General features: G+C 44.9%; 1 protein-coding gene across 1 annotated transcript; it reads left to right on the plus strand.

Annotated features, from left to right (window-relative positions):
* Positions 1-5,536: 5,536 nt before the first annotated feature.
* fshr (follicle stimulating hormone receptor) lies at positions 5,537-23,426 on the plus strand. Its single transcript, XM_036524023.1, has 11 exons — positions 5,537-5,707; positions 5,911-6,356; positions 11,172-11,243; positions 12,706-12,780; positions 13,042-13,116; positions 15,568-15,642; positions 16,169-16,249; positions 19,820-19,888; positions 20,375-20,449; positions 21,112-21,297; positions 22,195-23,426. The coding sequence occupies exons 2-11, from the start codon at positions 6,196-6,198 to the stop codon at positions 23,333-23,335; spliced, it is 2,010 nt and encodes a 669-aa protein (XP_036379916.1). The 5' UTR covers positions 5,537-5,707; positions 5,911-6,195; the 3' UTR covers positions 23,336-23,426.
* The last annotated feature ends 3,348 nt before the right edge of the window (positions 23,427-26,774 follow it).

The following is a 26,774-nucleotide window of genomic DNA, read 5'->3' on the forward strand; positions in this document are numbered from 1 at the left end:
GAAAATGTCAAAAACTGAAATTACCCAATATTATAAAAATCACACCTTTCTGGCAAAAAGCTGCACTTCTCCTGTTAATGTTATCCTTAAAAATCTCATAAAGTGCGAGCAATTCTTCTTATCACTGTGATTAAACGTTTCACTTATCACTGTGAGCACATATCAAACTTTTTTTTTCTGCCATGAACTCGCATCATATCTCCCCCATCTCAGCAAAACAAGGAACATTCTGGCAACGTTCTATTAACATCATCAGAGCGCAGGCTCTCTGTGTCCACCTCCCTCTTCATTGCAGCACAGCAATATGCTAAACAAACAGCTCCTCTCATTTTTATTCTATATCATCTCTTTTGCTTTACATAGGCGTTTTGTTTAACAGTGTTAGGAGAGGGGAGCTGTAGTATTTGGGTAAAGCTGTTTGACATTCAGCAGAACACTGTGAAAATGTCATATCCCACAGCGAGCTGTTTTTAAGATAATTTAGCAAGCGGTGTGATTACGCACTGACAGGTGAGGCAGCACCTGTCCGAATAACGATAAAAAATAGAAATCACAGCTTTTCAGAGCCATAATCAGATGTTAACACTGCGAAAATGAGGCATCGCTGAAGAAAAGAAAAAGCATCTTTCCCTCCTCCTCACACGCAAAACACATAATCACACCGCAGGAATTCTCCCTCCTTCTCTCCCTCTTTCACTGGCCCACTCATTTTTTCTCTCCTTCTTTCTCCTTGACCCTCCCCCAACATTTTATTTCTCTTTTCCTCTCTCTCCCCACTCCTCTCTCTTCTCTTTCATACCTCAATAGCCCTTAGTTGATCATGTAGGTTATATGCATTATGAATAGTAGGAGATGTAGGCTCTGTGGAACCTGGTTATGACCTGTGATGCATACTAGATCAAAGGTAGATATAGAAATGAAGATGACTGACAGAAATCAACTGTTTCCTACATGCAGAGAAACAACACAGCGTTAAGGCCCACCCCCACAGATGTGGAGGTGATGACATCACAGGGACCCTCCACTGCCGACACAGTAATGATGATGATGATGACAATGATGTTTAATGATGAAGATGGTGATGATGATGGTGATGATGGTCATGACGGTGATGGTGAGGATGGAGATGATGATGATGATGATGATGATAATGATGACTCCATGCAGTCAATCACTTTCATGCATGCACGCAGATATTTGCCCCTTCCAGCGGGTGTGCTGCAGTGCCTCATGCCATGGTCCCATGGTTCATCATAACATGCATTTCAGAGGATGCACTGTTTCTCCAAGAGGAAGTAGCTTGGCAGCAGCAGCAGCATCAGCACCTGAAAGAAAAGGGTGGCGGACGACGACGACGACGACGACGACGACGACAATGATGATGACAAATGACAATGATGATGATGATGATGATGATGATGATGGTGAAAATGGTGATGGTGGTGGTGGTTACACATAGAAAGAGAGAGAGAGAGAGAGGGAGGGAGAGAGAGAGGGAGGGAGGTGATCAAATGACTGCACAGAAAAAGCCAGCCTAAAACTGGGGCCAGGAACAACAGGGAAGACTGTACAATTTTTTGGTAAGTGCCCTGGCCAATGAATCAGGGCCATCACAGCATCGCATACCCCCGTGGCAGTGCCGCGGAGCATAGGGTTTCAGCTCTGGCACCGCTAACACCAGTCAGATCTTTGGTTCCGCTAAGATCAGCCAGCTCCTTTTGCCAGGGGCCATCACAATACTCAGTTCAGTTCAGTACAATGATCAGCTCCCATTACAACAGTGACAAGCCCAGCCCCACTCTACCTCAGCCAGCTGGCAGCTGAGGGTTACTGCATAGCATGCTGATGGTCCAGCCATGGCAGACTTACAGACTGAACAATTTGAGAATAATGGGAGTTTTTTTCCTTTAAGTACAATCTTAGAGTTTTGTAGAGTCTTGAAGAACTGTCATGCGAGGGTGATGGAAGTGCTTTTGATGAGACTTCTGGGAGAGATGTAGTCCCTCAGGCGATGGTCTCATACCGCACAACCCCTCACTTGCGTGCAGTCGACGCTGACAGGGCTTGTGCAGAAATACGAGTCACCACCAGGTGGCCCTCTGTGGTTGTAAGTGGAGCATTCCGAGTTCTGGGCCGCAGGTCAGGATGTGGTCCAGCGTTGCAATAGCTCCACCTCTACAGGTAACTTTCAAAGGAATGACACAGGCAAAACCTCAGGTGACAAGTGACCACCTGTCAACACAGTGGCCTCACTCGGGTCACACATATATATATGTGTGTGTGTGTGTGTATATGCATCACTAATAAAGTACAGGGATATGTTTCTGTTTCTTCTCCCTCTTCATTGCACTGTGTAAGACATTTGACATTTTGACTGCTGGCACCATTCCACCAAGGCAAATTCCTTGTGCATTTAATGTATTTGCACAGCAATAATGGTACATTTACATAAAAAAATTGGTGTACGCCTGTTTACAGAGCAAGACATAAATGAGCAAATAAAATAAAAATAAAATGAAATGTGTGTCTCTCGGATTACAGTAGCCATTGGCATATTTTGCCACTTATTTTTTGCCCTCTAATTTTTTTGTGGTGGAGAGAGGGTGGCCAGTTGGAGATAAGTGAGGTTTGGCTCCATACCCCAGATTTGGCAATCAGCACCTGTGGAATTTAGGGAGGACAAAAAGCTCAGAGTGGGAAAACCACAGCTGGGACCCTCTGTCTCCCCCTCTTTCTCTCTCTCTATCCTTTTCTCTCACCCCCCCCCCCTCTCCTTTTTATTCTCAATACTCAGGTCTGGGTGCAGATAGGGCAGGTGAGAGCTGAACTGCCCCAGACTGCCCCAGACTGCCTCGGACTACACCAGACTGTCCGAGGCTGCCCACTCTGTCTCTTCATATTGACATTTCATTGTAAATGTGCCAGCAGGATGAAGATGATTTAATGAAAGATTTCACTCGAGTGGGAGTGGTTGTGTAAATGATTATCTTGTATGGCACTCAGAAAATAAACACCCTGTTAGGAACCAGCTTGAATCGCAGCCCTAAGACCTTGTATAGGGCCTTACTGTGCAAGTGTGAGAGAATAAAAACTCTGAAAAACACTGCATGAGTCTCAGAGAGCAAAAACCATGTAAAGTACTAACCTATGTGAGTCTCAGAGAATTCACTCCCTGAAAACTCAACTCCTTTTTGAGAACTCAAAAAATTCCGTAAAGTGCTAACTGTGCAAGTCTTAGAGAATAAAGGCACCGTATTAACGCACTGGCCTGTGTGAGTCTCAGAGAGTAAAAACCCTGAAAAGTACAAACCTGTGCGAGTTGAGATACCTAGGAGCCCACAGTGGCAGAGCCCACCGGCTCTGCTCGACCAGAGGAGGTGAGTGTTTGTCAGCAGGGTTGTCTTATCTGTCCCCTCTGAAGCACCCTGCGACTCCTCTGGTGCTCAGATGACATCAGTGGAGCCACTCCTGTCGTCCAATCGGCTCCCGCTTCACTGTGGTACGCTGCGAGACTCAGCGTAAAAATAGCAGTCTGCCTTCACGCAAGTGCATCAGAGGATTGATTCACCTTGTGTCAGAACTCCAGGTGCAGATAACCTTAGTGCAATTGGTAATATCAAAAAGAGTCCCATAAGTAGAAAAGGCATAGAAAAATTTTTAAAAGTTTGGATTGTAAGAGTCTGGGAAAATGAAGGGTGTTTCTGTTGGGCTGCATGCCAAGGTCTCCGGCTCTTTCCAGTCAGGTCGCAAATCACAAAGCTGGAAGGATGTTGGCATAACTTTCATTTCTATCATAGTTCATACTGATGTTCGGCCAGCAGGTGCAGGGAGGTCTGGGGTGAGTCGTTCGAAAGACAAGGTTATTTTCCCCCTTTGCAGCCAGAGTCACAGGTGCACCTGCAACCCCCTTCCTCTGCTGCAGAGGGGTCACAGCAGTCAGCGTTCAGCCCTGCATCACCGCAGCACCCCACAGAACTGGGTCAGCATCACACTGGACAAATACGGTCACCCCTGGCCCTGCCCCCACCCAAAGCCCACCGACAGGCACCCCTCTGGCCCCCTATAGGTCCATGAACGCAGCAGTGGTATTTTCATCCACTAGCTGCCTTGTGTTGGGCTGTTCTCCAGGTTGCCTCTCAGCTGTCCTCTTGTGGAATGAAGTCTTTTTTATCTCATTTGCACCCGGCTTCTCTGCTTATGTGTTATCATCAGTCCTGGAAGTTGTGACAATTCAGTCATTAAAAAAAAGTGCAACAACGATTACATTTGGTCAAATTTATTGACGTTTATTTCCAGCCAAATGAAATTCTGCAAGGGTATTAGTATTAGCATGGATGTGGTTGAATTCAACAGCACTAGTGAAGCAGTCAACAGTTTTATAAAGTGTTATTGCATACAAATGCAGTAATTAAGGTGAGAACACACTAATTAGCTTTAAACATTTCGTAAATATGAAATATGTCAAAGTTTGCATAGAACCTTGCTGAAAGAAATCGTAGAGTGGGTAAATAATTATTATTATCTAAATCTGATTACCAGGTGTTCCCACCCATGTCGTTTTGGAACATCTAGAATTATTTGGTTGCAGGAAAATCACCAGCGAAGACAACAATCTACCGCAGTCACATGTAGGCGTCAAAATATGCTGGCGTTTCCTTGCAAACGGTAACAAAACAAAAACACCACGCATCAAGCTAATTGGCCAATTTTCCCTGGGAATTTCATTCTGTCACACAGAACTATAGCGAGCAGCAACAGTTTGCAACCACTGTCCACTGAAGCTCAACGTACGCTGATGAAATGCAAACTGGCCTGTAATTAAACAGATGCAGGCCAGACCTGAGGGTCGTTCCGGAAGGTTCCATGTGAAATTATCAGGCACATTTGCAAACTGCACAGCTTTCAGTTAAGTGTTTTCTGATGTGCGTTTTGCAGGTGAGTGCACAAGCTTGCGGGTCACGCGCTCCTTGTTGGGGACAGAGTGGAACAGATGAAAAATTGTGTGAAAAACGCTGGCCACAGCCATCATGGTGTAACTGGCTCAAAGGTGAGAGAGAGGAATGGAAAGACAGACAGAGACAGAAAAAGAGAGAGAGAGAGAGAGAGAGAGAGAGAGAGAGAGAGCTTGGCCCAAGTTCAGACTCCCATTAATCCGTTGCTGTTGCTGGTTTTTGTCACTTGCTTTGGCAACACTTTCAGACACCATGCCAATAAAACACCTCGAAACTGAAAGAGAATTGAATCAATGAAGAGAAAGTGAAGTGAGAGAAAGAGAAAAAGGGCGTGCGAAAAAAGTGAGAGAGAACGTAAAGACGCAGTTCATTTACAGCCCGTGGTTATTTTAACATAGTCTGTGTTATCTTTCAGCTTGTCCTCTGTCATGTCAGTGTGTGCTTCAATAACTGACCCATGCATATCATGCACAGTCATTCGAGCTGAAAACTGAGGATGGATGGAGAGAGAGAGAGAGAGGTGGAGGGAGGAAGGGAAGTAAAGAAAAAGAGAAGTTAAAGAAAGAAACAGGGGGAGGCAAGAGGCCTGCTTATAACATAGTGTTCCTCCATCTCGCTTTGATCAGAAGGCAAAGAGCGCGATCACACGGCAACTGCCAAAAAGAGAGGGGAAAAAAAATCACTTCAGTCTCACAAATCAGACTTTTTTTTCCTTTTTCTTTTTAATTTCTTTTTTTGGATCTCTCCTCCACCCGGTAGGTGTGATATTTTCAATCTTCGAGGGGTAGGAAGTGTTGGACCCGGGATGATGAGAGAGGGTGGGGGTGGGCGGTATGTGTGGTGGGGGGGTCGGGGGTGTGGACGAGGGGGGTGGGGTCGGAGGGCGGGTGCAGAAAGAGACAAGGAAAAAAACAAAAACACTGACTCGTTATCTCAGGCTACTCTCTCTCTCCCCAAGGTCTCTGATGGATTTGGCCGCCCCTCTCCTAGCCTCCCTCAGTCCCTGGCTCTTTCCTCCGGGCTCCAGACGTGCCCTGCCGCCAAGCCACCCGCCTGTTTCCGCGACGACCTCCCAGAGGACCCTCCCCAAGATGGAGGGGTGACGGCATTGGTGTGGACCCGGCAGGAGCCAGGCGGTGGTGTACGCACAAACATCGACAGGTCTGAGAAGAGCTCAGCAGCAGGAGGGGGGGTGGGGGAGGCCTCTGCCGCAGGGGTTACTGACGGCAACGCCGCCACCACCATGATGCTCCTGTGGGTCTCTCTCCTGGGCCTGATCTCCTGTGGGACATCCCACCCAGGGCTCCACTCCTGCCTGGGTAACGCCACCACCCGTGCCTTCTTCTGCCTGGGCGGCAGAGTCCGCCAGACGCCGCCCGACATCCCCAGGAACACCACCTACGTGTGAGTACGGAGGGCGACCCGCCCGGGCAAAACGCTTCACGCCGCCTCTGTGCTGCTTCACTGGTGCTGTAATGCCGCTACAGCACAACAAGAGTGTTACAGGGTCAGGAGCTGCGTAGGGAGCTGGCTACCTGCGCAAGGTGAGGTGTAAAGTAGACACTCAGTCATCAAGGACGATAAGGTTAACAGGGTTTTGTTGTTGTTGAGTCTGTTAAGACCCCGATTTCGCTACGTGTTGAAAACGACCCTGGCGGCCTGGAGGGGTATAACACTGATCGACGCTCCTGGCCTTGTCGTGATGCGATGTTAAAACAGCTCTGCGCTCTTCCCTGGGATTTTAAAATGCCGAGACTGGTGCCGTTCATTTCCTCTGCTGTTTTCGGAATGTCTGAACAGAGAGTAAAGTTTCTCTCCGGTTTCGAGCCAAAATACAATAAAGCCTTCACGGCATATGGAAATGATGAGGGAACCAAGATGGCCCCTCAGTTCATTTGACATCATACCATATCATCACACTCATAAACCTCAGGGACAATGCGTAACCATATCGCTTTGCCCAGACGCAAACGGCTGCTCCCTCAGTGGCAACAGTAAAACAGATTAAACATCATTAAATTACACCCGTTTGTCTGAATCTGCTAAACTGTTTACAGTCTGCACTGGTGAAACTGGTCCCAATTGGCTGTTTGTTTATGCGTTCACATCACTGATAGGCTGGATTGACTATTGCTCTGATATTTAAACAGAACCTCACTTTATTTGGCCTGAAGTGGAGAACAGTTTATGGAGCATGCAAAAAAGATTATAAGCAGTTTTTTTTCTTCTGTCACTGAAGTTGTTATGATTTCATTACAGTTGCTTAGGAGATGCTCTCATACAGAGCAGCTTATGTGGCTTACAATATTCAAATTATCTATCAAGGTATTTACTGAGGCAGTAGGTACCTTACCAAATGGTACAAGATCTCTGCCCCCTAGGGAGTCAAACCATTGTTACATTACATGACATTCATTCTGCAGACACTCTTATCCAGAGCGATTTCCAGCACAAGAGAACAGAAGTGTATCCATTTAAGTTAAACGGGCAACAGATTCAGACCAAGCTAACGATGCTCCAGAGCAGGACAGTGGGGTTCTGAGCCATGCCCCTCGCTGCTACAGAACAGCCTAGCAGACAATGCATTTGAAAATATTTTGCACAATGTCCAGTTGCAGTGGACACATGTTGACTGCAATCTGCACATCTCCAAGGCTGTCCTCCTCCCAACATCTGCACGGGAAGGACTGGACCCAGCCTTGACCGCCGCTGTGAGGCGTGAGGCAGGAGATCGCGTTTTAACGATCTGTTCTTTTCAAAAGCGCGGCTCGCATTTCAATTAAACATCAGACGCAGAAGTCGCTCAGGATAGGAGCATCTGCTAAACAATTGTAATGTAATGTAACATCAGATACGCAGATACAGACTCTCCTAAACGTTATGGTTGTTATTTTTTTATTACATGATCGCACTTTATGTTGTATGTGCCTTATTACGTGAGGGCAGCACTGTAGCATAGTGATGAGGAGCAGGGCTCAAAACCGTAAGATTGCTGTTTCGATTCCCCATTGGGACAGTACTGTTGTACCCTTGGGCAAGGTACTCAACCCGAACTGCATCAGTAAATATCCAGCTATATAAATGGATAACATGTCAAAATTGCAATGTAAGCCACTCTGGATAATGGTGTCAGCTAAATGACAAAAATATTTCTTTGACCACGACAATCCATCTGTAGGGATTTTATGATTGGCCACAAACAAATCGCTTTTCTTCCATCCAGGACACAGACACTACAAATACAGGAGGCAATAAAAGACATTAAAAGAGGCAGTGGAACAGTATTAATTTGCATATGTGAGTCAAGCACGCTCACCAAGCTGAGTCTAAGTCAATGAATAAAAATAAGAATTATGTGATGACATTTTCTGTGACGGATCCAACCTGAGAGCTACATAAAACCATCAGAAACACCACATAAACTTTAATAAAAACATGCTATCTGTTTTTGCGTACTGTGATGAAGTTTCTGGCGATGTGGAATGCACCCTGTTGGTTGGCATAACGGCTGAGTGTTTACGTAGTCCTTCTGGCAGCACAATGTGTTCGTTATGTCAGATCCCTCATAGAATGTGCTATGCATCAGTACATTTTCCTTGTGAGAAGCTATCCCATCACTTCAGAACATGGTAGAACTGTGATAATAGCCTGCTATAGCTTCTCCCAGCCCTTAGTAATGACACCGTGTGAAAGAATCTACGAAGAAAGGTTCACTCGTCCACCCAAACCCCACCATCGCTGGTGTGGTGACAGTCTCAGTCCGTCTTGTGCTCCGGCCGCTCCACACCGTCATACCCAGATAGGTCAGCACGGATGGTACAGTAAAGCAGTGTTCTCTCCCAGAACTGGGGGAGAGCCAGACCTCCCAGCAGCAGCTGCCTTGTTTACTCAGAGTATTTTTTTTGAAACACAGATACAGCTGGTGCTGTGATTCTTTGTGGCATCTGGCCACTCCTGGCTCTTTTTTTATGTGGCATTGTTTGGGCATGTTCCAGAATGGCTCTGGCTTGTTTATATGTGTTCCGTTTCGTGCCACGCTTCGTCTGAACTGTGACATCAGGGTGTCTGTGTCTGCAACACATAACCCCACCCCCACTCCCACCTGTCCTCCTCCTGTTGTGTGTGTGTGTGTGAGTGTGTGTGTTTGCGTGCGTGTGGAGAGGGGGTGGGGGGGTATTTGCTGTTTTGCTTTGTCTGATGGATTTTCTTGTGTTGAGAATCCAGCACCAGCACTTTCCGTATCCGTTTCTTCGCAGAGAAACACTGAGTCAGTGACTTGTGTCGTGCAGAGCCTGTCCTGTGTGCCGCTCAGCTACTTTCTGTTTATTTAGAGGAACACAGACTTCACTGCCTCCCACGCGTCTACCACCACATGCCAATCGAGTGAGCGGGCATCACAGGAACAAACCGTCCTCAACTCGGTAGAAAGAAAAACACATATTTTCATTGTTTTGAATAGTGTTTTTTTTTGTTCTCTGCAAATAAGTTTCACTGCTGTCTGTGGGTTCCTCAGTTGTTGAATTATTATTTGAATTTCACTGAGAATCCCGTTTTGACTTCATATAGCAGCAGGGACGTCAGGTAGGCCCCCTCTTGAGTAAATCGCAGACACAGAAAAATGCACCTGCTCTTTCTCACGGAAATCTGCCCTTTTTTTGGGAGGGAGTGCACCAGATTAAATGAAATTGTGGAAATAAAAGGTAGAATAATGTACCCTAAAATTGTCAGCACAATTAGTGTCAGCTTAATTAGTCAGCACAAAAGTACAGGGCATGTCTTTGTATGCATTCACAGTACAATGAGTCCTACTCTCATTCTGCATTAATTTTAATGATAAGTTACACATGTATCTATTGTTATGAACAGTGGAGAGAAGCAGGCATTACTCAAATACCATCAGAGCTACACAACACATTAGTCAACACACTAGTAAGAGAGTGACAAAAATGCAACATCTTCGCTCATTTTCACCCATGCAATTTCCTGAGGTGCTGTCCAGAGAAAAGCTTTAGGAGGTAGTAAAGTGTGGAAATGGGACTCTAAGGTCTTTGGAACTCTGTGAGGACATGGAGCAGTCATGTAGCATAACAACATCATGGAACAAGTCTGCTCATACAAAAAGAATTATATGCTGAAAATATATTTTACAAAAGCTATTTTAGCCCATTAAATACATTTAAAATATGTAAGTTATTTTCATTTTGGTATATTGAAATATATTTCTGATTTGCATTAATATATTTTAATTACATTTCCAATATAAGTTGAAGGACATGTTTCTCAGTATGCTGTAATGTATTATTTTCCATATGGGTGGCAACCTGGAGACTGTGGATCTGAATGACATACCTCGCGCTGTTATATGTGAGTAGGTTGCTTCAGGAGAGGGCCTTTGGCCAAAATCCAGCTTTACAGGCAGGAATCAATAAGTGGTCCAGGTGTAAAACGCACCTTGTTTGAATGGCGATGTGTGAGGGCACAGGCTAGATGCACAGAGGATGTGATCTCACAGAAATGAAGTTGCCTCTTCCTGCCCATAGCAAAATGTAAAAATGTAATTTGTTAATATTTTAACTGTGTATAAAGGGGGGGGGGGTGCTTTGTTGTTACCCGTGACCTCAACGCTTTCATTAGCACCTCGAGACAGAGACAACCCCCCCCCCCACACACACACCCACCCACACCCCCACCCCCACCCACACACACCCACCTACACATGCAAATGCATTGTTGCACTGCAAGGACAAATCTAGTTTTACATGTGCCATAATTCTGCATTATACTGTATGGGAGCAACATGCTGCCTGACTGGTAATTTAGCAATTTCATGACTAATTGAATGAGATTTGTTGGGTGGTTGATTGACCTATAGATTCAGGTGTGCTCTCTGTAATTGAATGAGATTTGTTGGGTGGTTGATTGACCTATAGATTCAGGTGTGCTCTCTTAATGGGATTTCAGTGTTTTTTCCTCTTTGGTGAAGGGAAACAAGGAAGTTCATTTTCTTTGTTGTTTTTTTCTGCCTACGTATATCAAATAATTTTGAGCTAAAAGTCTCTCTCTCTCTCTCTCTCTCTCTCTCTCCCTGTCTTTCCCTCTCTCTCTCTTTCTCTCTCTCTCCCTGTCTTTCCCGCTCTCTCTTTCTCTCTCTCTCTCTCTGTCTCTCTCTCTCTCTCCCTCTCCCATCCTGCTCCTCTCTCTCCACATTTCTGTTTGCAGGGAGTTTAAGCTGACGCAGCTGAAAGTGATCCCTCGTGAGACGTTTTCCGAACTGCACGATCTGTCCCGAATGTACGTATTGCGCTGTGCAACCTGTGCCCCCCATCCGGAATGTACACACGCACAGGGCATCAAGGCGGGTCAGCCTTCCTGGGAACGTTCTCTGTACAGTAACAGGGCCCCGATATTCTCTCTCCAATCACTCATCACACGCCTGATGGATTGGACTAACATTCTCAAGACTGAGATGTAGCGATGGCCCGACAGGACAGAAGCTGTGAGCCTCTCTTGTTCTGGGTATCTTTTGGGAATCGATTACCTTTCATAGCAACCTTACCTGTGTGGGTGTTTGCACGTACAAACCTGAACATGTGCCCAGAGTGCAGGTTAATATTCCATCATAGTAGTAAGGAGTAGGGCTCGTACCCAAATTTTTCAGGTTCAATTCCCCGCTGGGGCACTGCTGCTGTACCCTTGGACATGTTATATATGGCATATATGTACTTAACCCACACTTTTCTCAGTAAATATGCAGCTGTATATGAATAAAATTGTAAGTCGCTGTGGATAAGAACATCTGCTAAATGACAATAAAGTAATGTAATGTAAAAGGCTACAGTTAGATCAGTGATTTATTTACAGAGGTGTTATTCTCAGGATCCAGTGCAAGGCTTTTACAGACCAACAGCAAATAATAAAAAACATAAAAACAACTGTAACCTATGTAAGTTGCTCTGGATAAGAGCTCCTGCTAAATGACAATAATGTAATGTAATATGTTATGCCATTCTGAAACGTGCTCTTGGATTTTCTCTCTGCTCAGTGTGGCTGAGAGACAGAGAACATGAGAAACGAGCAATGCCTGCAATAACAATATTGTTATGAATGATGATAAGATTATCCCATCAACCAGAGGAAGGGGACCAGCAGCTTTCATATCTCCATAATGACTGACAGCGCGATACTATTCCTATAGGGTTTCTCTCCGGTCCGGTCCCATAACACTCAGTATAAATAACCACTATTTAGTCTCGATTGCACGTGTTTAGTCTTTGGCATGGAACATGGCGTGTTGGTGAGATACGGATCGCGGAAACAGAGTTTTGGAGGTGCGCGTTACAAGAGGCTCTCTCTCTGGGGGTGCGGAGGAGGCTTTGACTCTCCTGTGATCGCTGACCTCATTTTCACAGGGTGTCTGCAGATGTCCTCTGGGTCACCGGATTAAGCTGGGGAGTGAGTTTGGATGGTTTCTCAGACAAACACAAATACACAAACACACACACATATATACACACAGACTCACACACTCACACATTAGCACATATACATGCATGCGAACACACATATTACCCACACTTACACACTCACAACCATACAAAAGCACACATACACACACACACATGCAAATGACCCTAGATACTGCAGGCCCTCCAGGACCAGGGTAGAGGTGCTACTGTAAATGTACACTCTGTTGCCAATTCATCAGTGTGAGCTGTAGAAGGAAAATTATCTTCTCTCTGCTCCTCTTCCTCAGCATGCTGTCGGAGAATGGAGCTCTGGAGAGAATCGGGGCACACGCCTTCTCCAACCTCTCCCAGCTGGCAGAAATGTGAGTAGGACAGGTCTGAGGGCCAACCAGAACCCCTCAGAGAAGCTAGCTCACACTCCGAAGAGCACGTCCAATAGGTGCCAAAAGCCCCTCCACAGATGGGACTGATTTTATTTAGAAGCATCTCTCTTCCTTCTGACTGTGTCTGCTGAAATATATTCTGAATAAATGTTCAGCTGTGATTGCTGTTTTTATTTTAGTTCATTGTGAAAGAGAATTGCTGGTTGAAGGGGTGAGTGAACCCTGTTTTCTTCTTCACAGAACAATCACCAAATCAAAACACCTCGTCGTCATTCACAGAGATGCATTCTGGAATCTGCCAAGATTGAAATATCTGTAAGTCTCGTCTTTGTTATGAGTTTTATTGCAAGGGCTCTTTTTTTTCTCTGTAATTTGGAGAGAACATTAAGGTTTCATTGCCCTCATAGCATAACAATATGCAGCCTTTTGGCTTCGGTTGCTCCCTGTTGTTGCTATGCATTGAATGGACGGTTGTGTGCTCGGTAAGATTTGTTTTCCCCAGCTGTACATGTATTCCCTTCTGGGCTGGAGTCAGAGATAAGTCATGCTAAAAGCATTATAAAATTATGTGAACGACCTAAGTAGCTAAGCTGTGTTTGGTGTCAAGCTGCTTTCTCACAGGAAACAGAGCCTTCATGTGCACATAAACTTTGAATAATAGCTGGCCATCAGAAATCTGGGTCATGTGCAGAACGTGCACTGCACCACTCCTCTGTCTGTTTTATCTCGGTTCCTGATCTAAGTATTCAGCCTCTGCTACTAAGCCTTATGGCTCTCTGAAAGAAGGAGACAAACATTTCAAAACAAAACCCAAGTGTTTTGTTGGCTGTAGTAAGCACACACCAAGTTATTTCTGATCTGGGACTGTTTAATGTTTACCCGGGGGGGGGGGGTATTATTCGGCAAATTTTAACCTTGAACTGTAGAACTTCACCCCCCCCCCCCCCCTTCCCATCCACCCCAGCAAAGTTTTCAAGCCATCTCTACACAACAACATTTAACAGCAACATCATAAAAGTCCCACTTCCTTCCCACATTGATGATTCATAGCATCTCTTCTCCGCCCCATCTCCACCTTTTTTCAATTTTTCTGTGTCCAGATGTTGGGTCACTAATCTTGTTCTAATGATCAAGTGCAATTCCTTCATCAGACTCAAAGCCAAAGACTAATATCCTTATACCCACACCAAACAGCCAATCTCTGCATTCTCTAATAGGTACATTCATATTCTCTGGAGAGTCATGTCTACTGAATTAAATTTAAATGCATCTCATAATTCTGTTTTTCACAGATATAACAGTAGATTGTGAACCCTTCTGTCATAGACGGCAAGCTGTCTTCACCTGTTGGTCAAGCGCACAAAAATAAAGTCTGTGTTTGCAAACATCCTCTTCATGAGAACAGCTAGCAGGCTGGCTATCAAGCAAGATGACCAGCACTTTCTTAAATTATGCAACCTGCTGTTTTTTTTTGCCAAGACTCTCATTCCCTGATAATTATATTAAGGGGCCAGCTACCCATCACAGCCAAGCACCCCCTCTCCACAGATGACATCACATAGACATAGACTCAATATTTTTAACAGAACTGACTGTGACAGTGAAACCCTGAAAGTCACAGCAGTGACATTCTGTCAAATAATAGCAGAGGTGGACACCCTGGCTTCAGAAAGTAAAAGTCCTGCCACATATTTGATCCACCTATGCACTACACCAGCTGAATTCAATTAGCACAACTCTTCAGCCAGGTAGAAGAGCTAATTAGTGAAAACACCTTGTTTAGAGAATGGCTAGAACAAATACATGGTAGGACTTTTACTTTCTGAAGTCCACCTCTGAATAATGGCAACTGATTTTGAGAGACCAGGAGAGTGACAAAATAATTCATAGCTGCTACATAGATTGTTAATTGTTTTATTCAGCTGCCTTGTGTGTGTGTGTGTTTTGATGAAGGGCAGCTAATATATTCATGGCATAAGAACAGGACCAATCAGCACCAGTGGAGATGCACCTGTCCTCCAATCAGCATTGGCTCTGCTGTGGTGCACTGTGGGATTTCTACATGTGGAAAAAAAGAATCACAACAGTCTGTGGGCAGTTGCATTTGTAGGATTGCTTGTGTTTCAGCACGCTTTCGTAGACACAGAGTGTTGCAGAGAGGTGAAAAAGAGTTGGAAAAAACATTTCCTACATATAACCAGTACTATGATATGAGATTTAATTACATGAATTGAGCTTCCACATTGTGAAACACATGTCCCATCCCTAATTTAAACTGATCCCCTTCTCCACCATCAGATCTCAGGTACTGGTTTGTCCAAACATTTTGTGTGGGTGTTTCTGTATCATGAATATCCTTAATTCAACAGATATGAATACTATCCATACTATCAAAGCATGGAGGTTGTGTTTGGTTATAGTACTTGTATTGAGTATAATACTTGTATACGAGTCTGATGAAGGACCCCTGTGATATGAGGAACCCTGTGTGGAGATCATAAATAGGGAACAGAAAAGAGGGGGGGGGGGGGGGGTGCTGTGAACGGTTAATGCAGAACGGAAGTGGTGACTAGGATTTTTATAGCTGCAAACAGAGGCAGTTTGTGCAAGGCTTGGTTAACTGTGTAGGGATTATGGTTACAGTCCTATTGTAGTAAGGACAGTAATTCAGCTCCAGTAAGTTTACTTATAAGTAAAACCAGTATGTTTGTGTGTGTGTGTGTGTGTGTGTGTGTGCACTTGCATGTGTGTGTGTGCTTTTTTCAGGACCATTTCAAACACTGGACTCCAGTCACTGCCTGATTTCTCCAAGATCAACTCAGTGGCCCAGGGCTTCCTGTTGTATGTAACTCATTTCTCTTTGGTTGTGTGATGTGTGGTGTGTGTGTTTATCTATGTTTTATGTGTGTTCATGTGTATTTGTGTCCATCTCTGTGTGTATGTGTGCATGTGCCTGTGTTCCTCTGTGTTTTTTCCATTTGCATTGGGAAAATTCAGACAGTGAAGTTGCTCAGTGACTGATTTAGACAAATTTATGGCTGCCAGCTGTTAAGCTCTTATTTTCTCAAGGCTATTCCTTAAGGCATTCTGGGGTTTGGAGCCAGCCAAGACAGGCAGTTATGACTCAGGACTGAGTTATAAGGAATGAGCTCGTCCACAGGGACCCCATAGACCCAGTGCATCATGGGATATTTCCAAATCAACACTGGAAAACAAAATGCCGTCTGCATTGTCATCTCCAGTTGAACGTATAGTGAGGGGTTTCACCACCTGATAACTGCTGCAGACAGAGGTGACGATGAGAAATAATGCACAGGTGACAGAAAGCAAATGCGTGCGTGTTTTTTCCCTCCCTCTTCTGTTCCAGTGACCTTCAGGATAACGTCAACGTCAAAGTGATTCCCCCGAATGCTTTCCAGGGTCTGAGCAGCGATACTATAATGGAATTGTAAGTTCAAGCATCATTCAAACTAAAGATACAGCATTCAGACTCCACCTTAATGTTCCATTAGGACTCGCAACAAAGGGGCCGCTGTAACATTTTTTGTGTGCAACAAAGACTCTTTGAAGGAATCCATGAAAAAATTTAAGATAGAAATACAATTTTTTTGTAGTGACATTTTGTTCTCGCTTGACTCTTGATTGGTTAATATTGATCCATAAATAAACCACACCACTTAAAAGTGGTTTTTCAATGGATTTTAATTAATATGTTAACATTAACTTAATTTAATAAATATGTTAATTCATTTCAAATGAATAACACTTTTTTACTATTTTTTACTATTATTACTATTAACATGATTAATGCAAATTTGTTATTTTGACCCTCCCATGCACCCATAGTTAGTTTAAAAAACTCTCATTGTGTGCTAGCTACACAGACTGCGATGGAGAAAAATGGCTGTCTTCATCATAAAAGACTTCCAGACAGCTCGGTTGACAAAATTAATCAGCTGTTTCTGTCAAATGGTATTTCGGTGTCACATAAGTAAATGGCTTTGAGTTACCACTTTTGGCCTGGACATTCTAATGTTGATAGTAAAGGTTCCAGTGACAGATGAGTACAGTCTTAGCATGTGGAAATCGATGCCTATAAATCGAACTACGTAAAAGTCGACTGCAGCCATTGCTAGGCTGGTCCCAACTGACTGCAGGTCTCTCAATATATTGAAGGACTCGGGTCTGGGGGGTGTTCCTCAGACTCTTTTCATGTATGGAATGGAACTAATGCAAAAAAATGATAAAGTAGAACATTAGTGTTGTGTGTGCATTCCCCCCAGCTCGAATTCACACAGATCTGTCCTGCTGAGTCCCAAAACTCTGCCCTCGCCTTCACTTGTACTCAGATATCCACAAAACAGCTGTCTCCTCTCACCCAGAACCTCTCTGCTCACTCTCAGTTTGAATCGTATACAGTATGCATGATCGGTTGGCCTGTAATTCTAACACGTGATAAATCACAATTCATTACTTAAATAACAAGATTAATCACGATTAAATTTTGTTACCTAACTTTAGAACAATGTAGGTTTGTATCTTTTTTATCTGTGAATTCTGGGGAAAGATACTTTCAGTGACCAGGGACGTGTCTGGTTTTCAACTTTTAGAACTCTGAAGCAATTCCACCTGCCTAATCAATCAATCAAGCAAGCCGTCAAGCCTTTTAGACTTTTTGTCACGAGGCGATATTTAATAAAAATAATCTTTAAATATGTAGCTTGCATTGCTTTACAGGGGGTAATGAAAATAACGTGTTTATAACAGATATGCAGTGCATGTCATTAAAAGAGTGTTCCAATAATTTCTGTTTAAATTCAGATGCGTTATCCAGACATGCTGTATATAGCATCTTACAGCTCAAAGAAAAAAACAGCTATAATCAACCAAAGTAGCAATCAGAGAAGAAATATTTCAAACAGGACAAGAACCAGAATTGCCAAATTAAATTGAACAGAAAGTAAAAGAACCTGACTCTTCACAGTCAAATGACTTAGTGAAAACCATATATTAACTAGATAATATTACAAACAAACTTTTAGATGGTTCTCTCATGCCACTTTTTGAAAATTTAGATGGAAGCATTACAGAGACTGAAAATTTTCAGAACAACTGCTCCTAACCAAAAAGGTTGCCAGCGGTTCAAAAACAATTTTCTCTAAAACCAGAGAAAAATAGTACTTCTGAGACTGGCCAGCAAGTCAAGAGCAGATATCTCAAGATAAGGTTTCTTAAGGAGTGCTTTTTAAGTGCCTGGGAACAGACGCGGTTTCAAAAGAGTTGATTGATGATATTCATTACAAAAAGAACCAAACACATCTGCGAAGAATCGGCTAGGGATAAAGTCACAGGGGCAGGTAGACAGCTTAAAATGCATTAAAATGCCGGTTATCTCCCTGAACGACTCTGGCATTACAGTGCTGTGAGAAGCTTTGTTTAGGTGGGCCGCAATGCTGAATCTGATCCCTAATAGTTCTAAACTTACGAATGAAAAAGTAAAGAGTGCATCTCTGCATGCGAGTAATGTCATTATTACTAATGGGAGAAGGATTCACAATGCAGTCAGTGCTGCTGAAGCATTGAAGATGAAAAAGCAATTTGCTCTTTCGGTTTGCACACCTTTCTTACTTTTCAGCAGGTTGTCTTTTGTAAGGAAATAATGAGCATCTGACCCCAGGGCTTTCTACCCTTTGCCTGCTCTGTTCTCCTGTACTCTCTCTTAATGTGGTGAACAATGTCATTTAACCAAAGCATATTATTATTCACGGAAGATCATCTGGCATTCTGAGAACCTGTTTGGTCAAGGTTGAGGTTGCAGTGTGAGCAAAACCTAGCAAGCATTTGCTACAGAGCAAATAACAGAAGATGACAAATGTCTGGGAATGTATAGATTTGTAAGCAATTAATTGCTTAAATGAAACAAAAATGTTCATTTTTCATAATATGCATATAACATACATATGGCATAATTGGCTTCAGAACTTAATTAGCTGCAGAGCATAGTTGGTTTTGCCTCATCATGGTAAAGTGGTCTTGCCATGGGTCACGACAGTGTCAGCCCCTCACCCATAGAGGTGTAAAAATACCTGTTCATTTACCTGGCCGTTGCCTGCGAGAGACACTCCCCCCGGTCGCGCTAAGTGCCCTGCAGTGCACTGGTTGGCTTGGCAATGCATAAAATAACCCTTTGGGTTGCTGGGAAGGGTGTGAGTAGAGAACGCACACCTCACTTCAGAAGGGAATGGTAAACTGGCAATTTCAAAAGTCCAAAAAGTGTGAAAAAGGGACTTTTTTTAATGGACTAAGGCATGCTGGGTGACACACACCTGATTGAGGAGTGTAGATGGAAAGAGGACCATTGTTTTTCCAAGGACAGATGATTTGGGGTGTTTGATAAGGGCTGACAGGCCATTCCAGTGCTGATGGACAGAGTCATGCTATTTATATGTTTGAGGTGATAAGGAGTTCTGGTGTTAGGGGATTAAGGTGATGGGAGCATTCAGCGGAAGAAGTGTAGCATTTACAGTCCAATATCTTGTTGCCATTGATATCTTTCAGCATCCCAAAGCTGCCTCTGTGATGTCATGAAGCCATTGATGTGTGTGATTAGCACTGTCCCCGGTGGTGTGTAGTGTCATTGCACTCTCACTGTACTGCGTTTATTCACTAACAAGCCTCAGCTATTTCCTGTCCAGGCTGAACGACTGGGACGAAGGCCACTTGCTGATTCTGTGCTCATTAATGTTCATGAGCAGCCAGGTTAATACTCACGGGCAATCATGCCTGGTGCTTATTAATGATCTGAACGATAGTCGTATGCAAAGATTTGTCACGTACTGGCCTGCAGAGATCAGAAAGGGAAACAAGAATGGGCTGATAGTTATTCCCCAGGAAGAGACAGCCTTTTCCCAGCCCAAACAGTGCAAACTCCCAGAGTAAATTTCAGGGTGCGTGATGAGGTGTTCCATGTGGTTTGTGGTTAGATTGCCTCACCCCCCTGCTCCTCTCCTCTTTGCAGAAGATTAACCAAAAACGGGATCACTGAGGTGCAGAGTCACGCCTTCAATGGCACCAAAATGGACAGACTGTAAGCATCTCTTTTTGATCACACAGATGAATATACACGGTAAACATGAATTAAATGAATTAAATAACAAATCATAGACATCAAATGTATGTCATATGTAGTTGTAGTTTGGGAAAGATTTTTTTCACATTGAATGTAATCAACTGTCCAGCTGAGACTGTAGAACCTATAAGCTCCCGGTTTATTCTGTAACATAGGTACAGAATTATTCTGTATTTACCAAAGGTACCACATAATAACATAATGCCACATAAAAATCTGTACCGGTACCACAGGTACTCCAGCAACCTGTCCTGCACGCCAACTCCTCATTTCTCTCTCTTTCGCACTCTCTCCCTCACAACTGGACACTTTCCTTTCTCTTACTCTCCACCCCTTCATCCTCTCTCTCTCTCTCTGTCCCCCTGTCTCTGTTTCTCTCTCCACCTTTCTCTCTGTTCCCTCTGTCTGTCTGTCTCTCTCCCCCCACTTCCTCTCTCTCTCCAGGTTGCTGATGGGAAACCAGCAGTTGAGGCGTATCGACAGCCAGGCCTTCTCAGGAGCAGAGGGCCCCGTTGTTCTGTAAGCATCACCGGCTCCCACAGCCAATCAGCCTCCGCACCCTGCTGCCTCAGGGCCACTGAGTGCAGCACAGGGGACATCACACCTTACGCACAGTCACCTGGGGTCTCAGGGTGACCTGATAATAACTGCGGACAGGGCCTAGGGGGCGGCAAGGGGAAAAACTCACAGGAAACTGAATGACTGAAATAGCTGACATTGGCAGTTTCCTGACCATGAGCCATGAGGCTTTCATTGCTGAGATGTTGTTACTGACGCTGCAGCTAACTTCAGCCACTAAAAACACAGGTGACGCACACTGTCATTTAGCACCAGAACATTCACAACACATTAGCCATTGCAAGTGAGTAAGGACCTGAAAGTTGGGTTACAGGCTGCTAAGGTCTGATGCTGTGATAACACCAATATAGTCTGCCAATGTTGCAGTTATGTTGCCTCTGCATTGCCGAAACATTTCACCTGCCTTGCCTTTCCTTTTTTGGCTGATGTAGCATTTACGCTGCAAAGGCTTTGTCATCATTTGTCACTGACATTGTATTTACATAGACAAGATGTCGATGAGATGATGACCAGATGTTGGCAAGACATGGACAAGACATTGATGAGACATTGCCGAGACGTTGACAAGACATTGACAAGACATTACTGTGATGTTTGTGCAGGGACATTTCGCGCACTTCCATCAGCGTGCTGCCGGAGAACATGCTGAGGAGGCTGAAGATGCTGACGGCCTCCTCTGTCTACACCCTGAAGAAGCTGCCCAGCCTAGACCTGTTCACCCAGCTCATCAGAGCCAACCTCACCTACCCCAGCCACTGCTGCGCCTTCATCAACTTCAAGAAGAACATGTGGGTACTGCTGCACTAGGGGGCACCACTGAGAGCACTGTGCACCCAACATGCCATCTGACCTTCCGCCCACCACACGTGTGTGTGTGTGTGCATGTGTGTGTGTGCATGTGTGTGTGTGTGTGTGTGTGTGTCTGTGTGTGCGTGTGCGTGTCTGTGTGTCTGTGTGTGCGTGTGCGTGTGCACGTGCGTTTGTGTGTGTGTTTGTGTGTGTGTGTGTGTGTGTGCGTGCATTCATGAAACACACACACACCTGTTGTCAGTGAATTTTGCATCCTGTGTGTACCATCTTTCGTGGACTTATTTGGATGTACTTTGCTTTCATTCTTTGTTAGTCACTCTGGATAAAAGCAACTACTATATGACAAAATGTAACAAAGCAATGTGTTATAGCAAGTACGTGTGTGCGTATGTGTGTGCACATGTGTTCAGTTTGTATGTGTGTGTGTGTGTTTTTTATTAATGTGTTCCGTCTGTATGTTATCTGTGATTGTTTGCATTTGTAAACAGCACGAATATCAGTATGATAACTTTGTGTGTGTATATGCATTTTTTACTCTGTTTATAAGTACATATTTCTGTGTGCTTATATGTTGTATTTGTGTGTACATGCATCTGCTTACATTGTCTATATATGTTGTGTGTATATGTTTATACAGGGTATTTTTATATAATGTATCTGTGTGTGTCTTTATGTTTATGTTTGTGTGTGTATATTTACATTTTGGACATGTATGTTTACATGTTGTATGTCTGTGTATTTTCGTGTTGTGTGTTTGTTTTTATACAATGTATTTTTATATGTTGCACATGTGTGTATGCTTATATCTTGTATGTATGTGTGTATTAGCATGTTGTGCATGTATGTTTACATACTGTATGTGTGCTGGTTTGCAGGTCAGAGAAGCACCCTCTGTGCAGCATGCCCCAGATCGATCACGACATGCCGTACTGGTACCATGAGCACTGTGTGGAGGCAGCGGAGGTGTCCTGCCACCCCCAGCCAGACGCCTTCAACCCCTGCGAGGACATCATGGGCTCCGCCTACCTGCGTGTGCTCATCTGGGTGATCAGCGTGCTGGCCGTGGCGGGAAACTCCGTCGTGCTGGCTGTGCTGCTGACCAGTCGCTACAAGCTGACTGTACCGCGCTTCCTCATGTGCCACCTGGCGTTCGCCGACCTCTGCATGGGCGTGTACCTGCTGCTCATCGCCTCGGTGGACGCGCGCACCCGCTCGCGGTACTACAACCACGGCGTGGACTGGCAGACGGGGCCCGGCTGCGGCGCCGCCGGCTTCTTCACCGTCTTCGCCAGCGAGCTGTCGGTGTACACACTGACGGCCATCACGCTGGAGCGCTGGCACACCATCACCTTCGCCATGCGGCTGGACCGTAAGCTGCGGCTGGGCCACGCCTGCGCCGTCATGCTGGCGGGCTGGGTCTTCGCAGCCCTGGCGGCGCTGCTGCCTACCGTGGGCGTCAGCAGCTACATGAAGGTGAGCATCTGCCTGCCCATGGACGTGGAGACGCCACTGTCGCAGGCCTATGTGGTCACCCTGCTGCTGCTCAACGTGGCCGCCTTCCTGGCTGTCTGCGTCTGCTACCTGCGCATCTACCTGACGGTGCGCAACCCCAGCTTCGTGCCCGCCAGCGGCGACATGCGCATCGCCAAGCGAATGGCGGTTCTCATCTTCACCGACTTCCTCTGCATGGCGCCCATCTCCTTCTTCGCCATCTCGGCCGCGCTCAAGCAGCCGCTGATCACCGTCTCACACTCCAAGGTGCTACTGGTGCTCTTCTACCCCATCAACTCCTGCTCCAACCCCTTCCTCTACGCCTTCTTCACCAAGACCTTCAGACGGGACTTCTTCATCCTCGCCAGCCGCTTCGGCTGCTTCAAGACGCAGGCGCAGATCTACCGCACCGAGACCTCGTCGGCGCAGAACGGCGCATGGGCGCCCACCCCCAAGATCAGCGATGGCACCCTCTATTCCCTGGTCCCCATCAGCTACCCAGCCCCACTGACCTCCGACCTATGACCCACAAAAAACCTCTTCTCTTTGAACTGACACACCAACGACGACACCCTCTACTCCCTGGTTCTGATTGGCCACCCCCTATTGACCTCTGACCTCTAACTCCCAAAACCTCACCTGTCTTTGAACTTCTTTGAAGGCCTGACACGCTTCCCCACAGGGCGGGCCATATGGGGGGGTCAACTTCAGCTCAATCTCCAGACCGCAGGGCAAAGATTTAGGTGTGGGAAAAAAATTCAGAAATAAGTTATTTTTTTCAGGGGGTTTCTTTTTTTGTCAATGACATTTGGGAGTCCTCATGTATACAATAGTTTATCATGTTTGTCCTGAAGTTGGTCAAAACTACTGAAACGCAGAGGGCCAAGGGAATGTGGGAGAGCCGAGCACAGCTACGGACTGTGCGGACTGGTCCCACCCCCTCCGGTGACCTCTGACCCTACCCTAACCTGCTGAGCTCCACCGACACAGCACTGTCTCACCTGTCTGCACCAACCACAGTACACCTCTCCATTTCAGAGGTGCAAAAACAAACCAAGTGCTGCAACTTAAAAACAATAGCTTTTTCTGTTTGCAATCCCCGTGCAGCTGTTGGCACTGTGTAGGGACAGAATTATAGATCTCATTGACTCTTCGGTTTATAGCGCTGTGCCGTTCCTTTTGTACTGTTCCACACCTCAAGTCCAGCTCGTGTGAATCCAGCATTTCCCTGCTGTCTTTCCCCTACAGCAGTGATGTTTTCCGCAGCTGGGCGAGCAGAGACTGTGCAGAGCTCTCTTTGAATTTAGAGCGCAGCTAGAGGAGAGAGAACTGTGATGTCCGCACCTGTCCAGAGGAGACAAACGGTGGACGCCTCTTCTGTGGTTTCATTCAGCATCAGGGACTTTTAACGCGATACGTGGCCAAGGCCTGCTTTTTCCGAGCACCAGTCAGTGCTTGCTTTCACGTGTAGGCTTTTAACAAATACTCGGTAATCCAGTCGCCTGTCCGGTTCTTGTCTGTCTTGTTTTTCAGCCGTGGGTTGATGTTATTATCCTGTTGTGAGTAATATACAGCTGCTGTATTTACCTGTGCCAGGTGTTTGGTTCGTGACGTAAGCAATAAACACGCCCTGTTCCACACCAGTTTGGCCATTTTATTCTTCCTCGTTTACTCATTTACTTTTACACTGAGTGTTATTTTTTTATTTTTTTATTAAATTTTTTTCCTTGCCAATCCACCATATTGGACTGTTGTTCCATTCTGTATTTGTTATCTACACTCACTACACTCATACAAATGGAACTGTGAAGGTTTCAGAAATGCGTTTTAAAGTTTAACAGAAATTCACACTCGCAGACACGGAGAAAACGCATTTCAACACTCACACCATCATCACTGGAATATATCTTGGAGAATATATGTAATATATGTTTTATCTCAATCAATATATTAAAAATATACACATTATTGCTGCTTTGGTATATTGGAATATATTTCTGCTTTGCATTTATATATATATATATATAAATATAAATATATTTGCAACATATTGATTATTGATGGAATGAAGAGTACATTTTTGACACATTACAATATACTGTACGTTATTTTTGTATGGGTAATTTAGCTGTCATTGGATTGTCCAGTAGAGGTGTGTTTTTCCATTGCTATCTTTATCCTGTCTTCATCCTATCTTTTTTTTTAATAGCGTCGAACTGTTTCACCAGTTCTTATCGGTGACAGTTTCTCTCGGCACATCCTGTACTTTCAAGGTCAGATTGACCTCTTGATAGAATCTGGACAGAGCACTTTTGGAAGATGGGGTGGGGGGAGGGGAGTTGAAGAGGGGTTGGGGTTTGGACGGAGGTTGCGCAAGAGCAGAAAACATAACCATAACTGAGACGTGCATTTTGTGGAGTATCAGTGCAGCATAGTGGTGAGGTACAAGGCTAGTAACCGAAAGGTTGCTGGGTCGAATCTCTGGAGGAGCAGTTGTCTTAATAAACATCAGGCTGTGGAAATGGATGAAACTGTAACCTATGTAAGTCACTCTGGATAAAAGCGGTGGTTACATCTGTAGGAGGCAGGGTGTGAACATTATCAATGCTAGGGTTTCAGCTGGGCCACACCTCCAGCTGGGGCGAACCCAAACAGTGATCTGTGGGCCAAGCCTGGCGCATCATAACTCTGTGCTTGGCCCCTCACAGTGTTTATCTGATAGGACCAGTCTGAACGTTCAAAAATATCACACCATTTGTTCCAAATTTATGTTAATCTTAATTGTTCCAGAGTACTCCCATTAGTCCCTTAGAGGAACACAATAATTATCTAATAGGACCAGTCTGTATGTTTGAAATTTTGTACAATTTGTTCTGTCTATATCTGAATCTTTATAGCTCCATGATATTAGAGTACTCCTGTTGTTTATTTTTAGCTTAAACTGACCACAGCAGACAGTCACTGGCCATTTCTTATCCCAAGAATGTCAAGGTGAAATCTAGATGTGTCAGGAAAATCTGAGGTGTTTTCTGCAGCCTCCATCCTTGGTTTTGACCTGTTGTGACCCCTCCAGCTTGGCAGACAGCAGTTCCTCAGATCCTACATGAGAAGACGGCCTAGAATGTCAGCCGCATGCCGTTTTTTCAAAGCTCGTCCTCCATGACCGTGGCTGTGACATAATGTTCCAGAGATGTTCCCGACGCGTAACAGAACATCGTGCCAATGTCTTGGGAGACGTGGAGAGAATGTTTCGTGTCAGCTGAACAGGACTCTCGGTGTAACGTCAGAGATGCGAGTGTTCATATCAAACATGTTGTGCGTTTCTATTTTTGTCCCACTAGTGCGAGGCTGTAACCCTCCCTGTCACTGCACAGAGTGAAACATTTTCCCCAGTCAATCGGAGCACCGAGGGAAGCCAGAGAACCAGCCGGGACTGCCATTAGGGAAAACTGTGCTCTGACTGGTTAACCTGCACTTGAGGGAAACGAGTTCCTTGTCCCTCACAAGCTGCACTGATTGGTGTACTGGGATAATGGGAGGAGGGTGTCGAGTCCTCTCCAGAGCTGATGAGGTCAGAGCTTTGCAGCTAGGGGGCGCTACTGGTTCTTCATTCAGACAGACCGTCTAGGAACTGAAGTGCCTTTAGTGTGTGTCGCTAGAGAGTGAAATAGCTTCCAGCGAGTGCCACTCCACCATAGCTTTGATGACTTTCTAGCTTCAGACCCCAAGAGTCCACTTTGTTCTTTTCTGTCAAGAAAAGGACAGAGAAGAAAAAGCCATGCTGCGGAAAACTGTTGAATCACTACCACAGCCCGCTAGCATGACGTGTTCACTTAAGACAATGTAAGCTGGCTAATTTTGCTGAACAAAAAAGCAGACACATTTGTCACACATTTTCAGCCTTTGTTTCATGTCTTCTATTTGCTGAACCCATTTTGCTTACATTTTAAATATGTTGTGAAAG

The sequence above is a fragment of the Megalops cyprinoides genome, chromosome 1, assembly GCF_013368585.1.
Source record: "Megalops cyprinoides isolate fMegCyp1 chromosome 1, fMegCyp1.pri, whole genome shotgun sequence".
Classification (NCBI taxonomy): Eukaryota; Metazoa; Chordata; class Actinopteri; order Elopiformes; family Megalopidae; genus Megalops; species Megalops cyprinoides.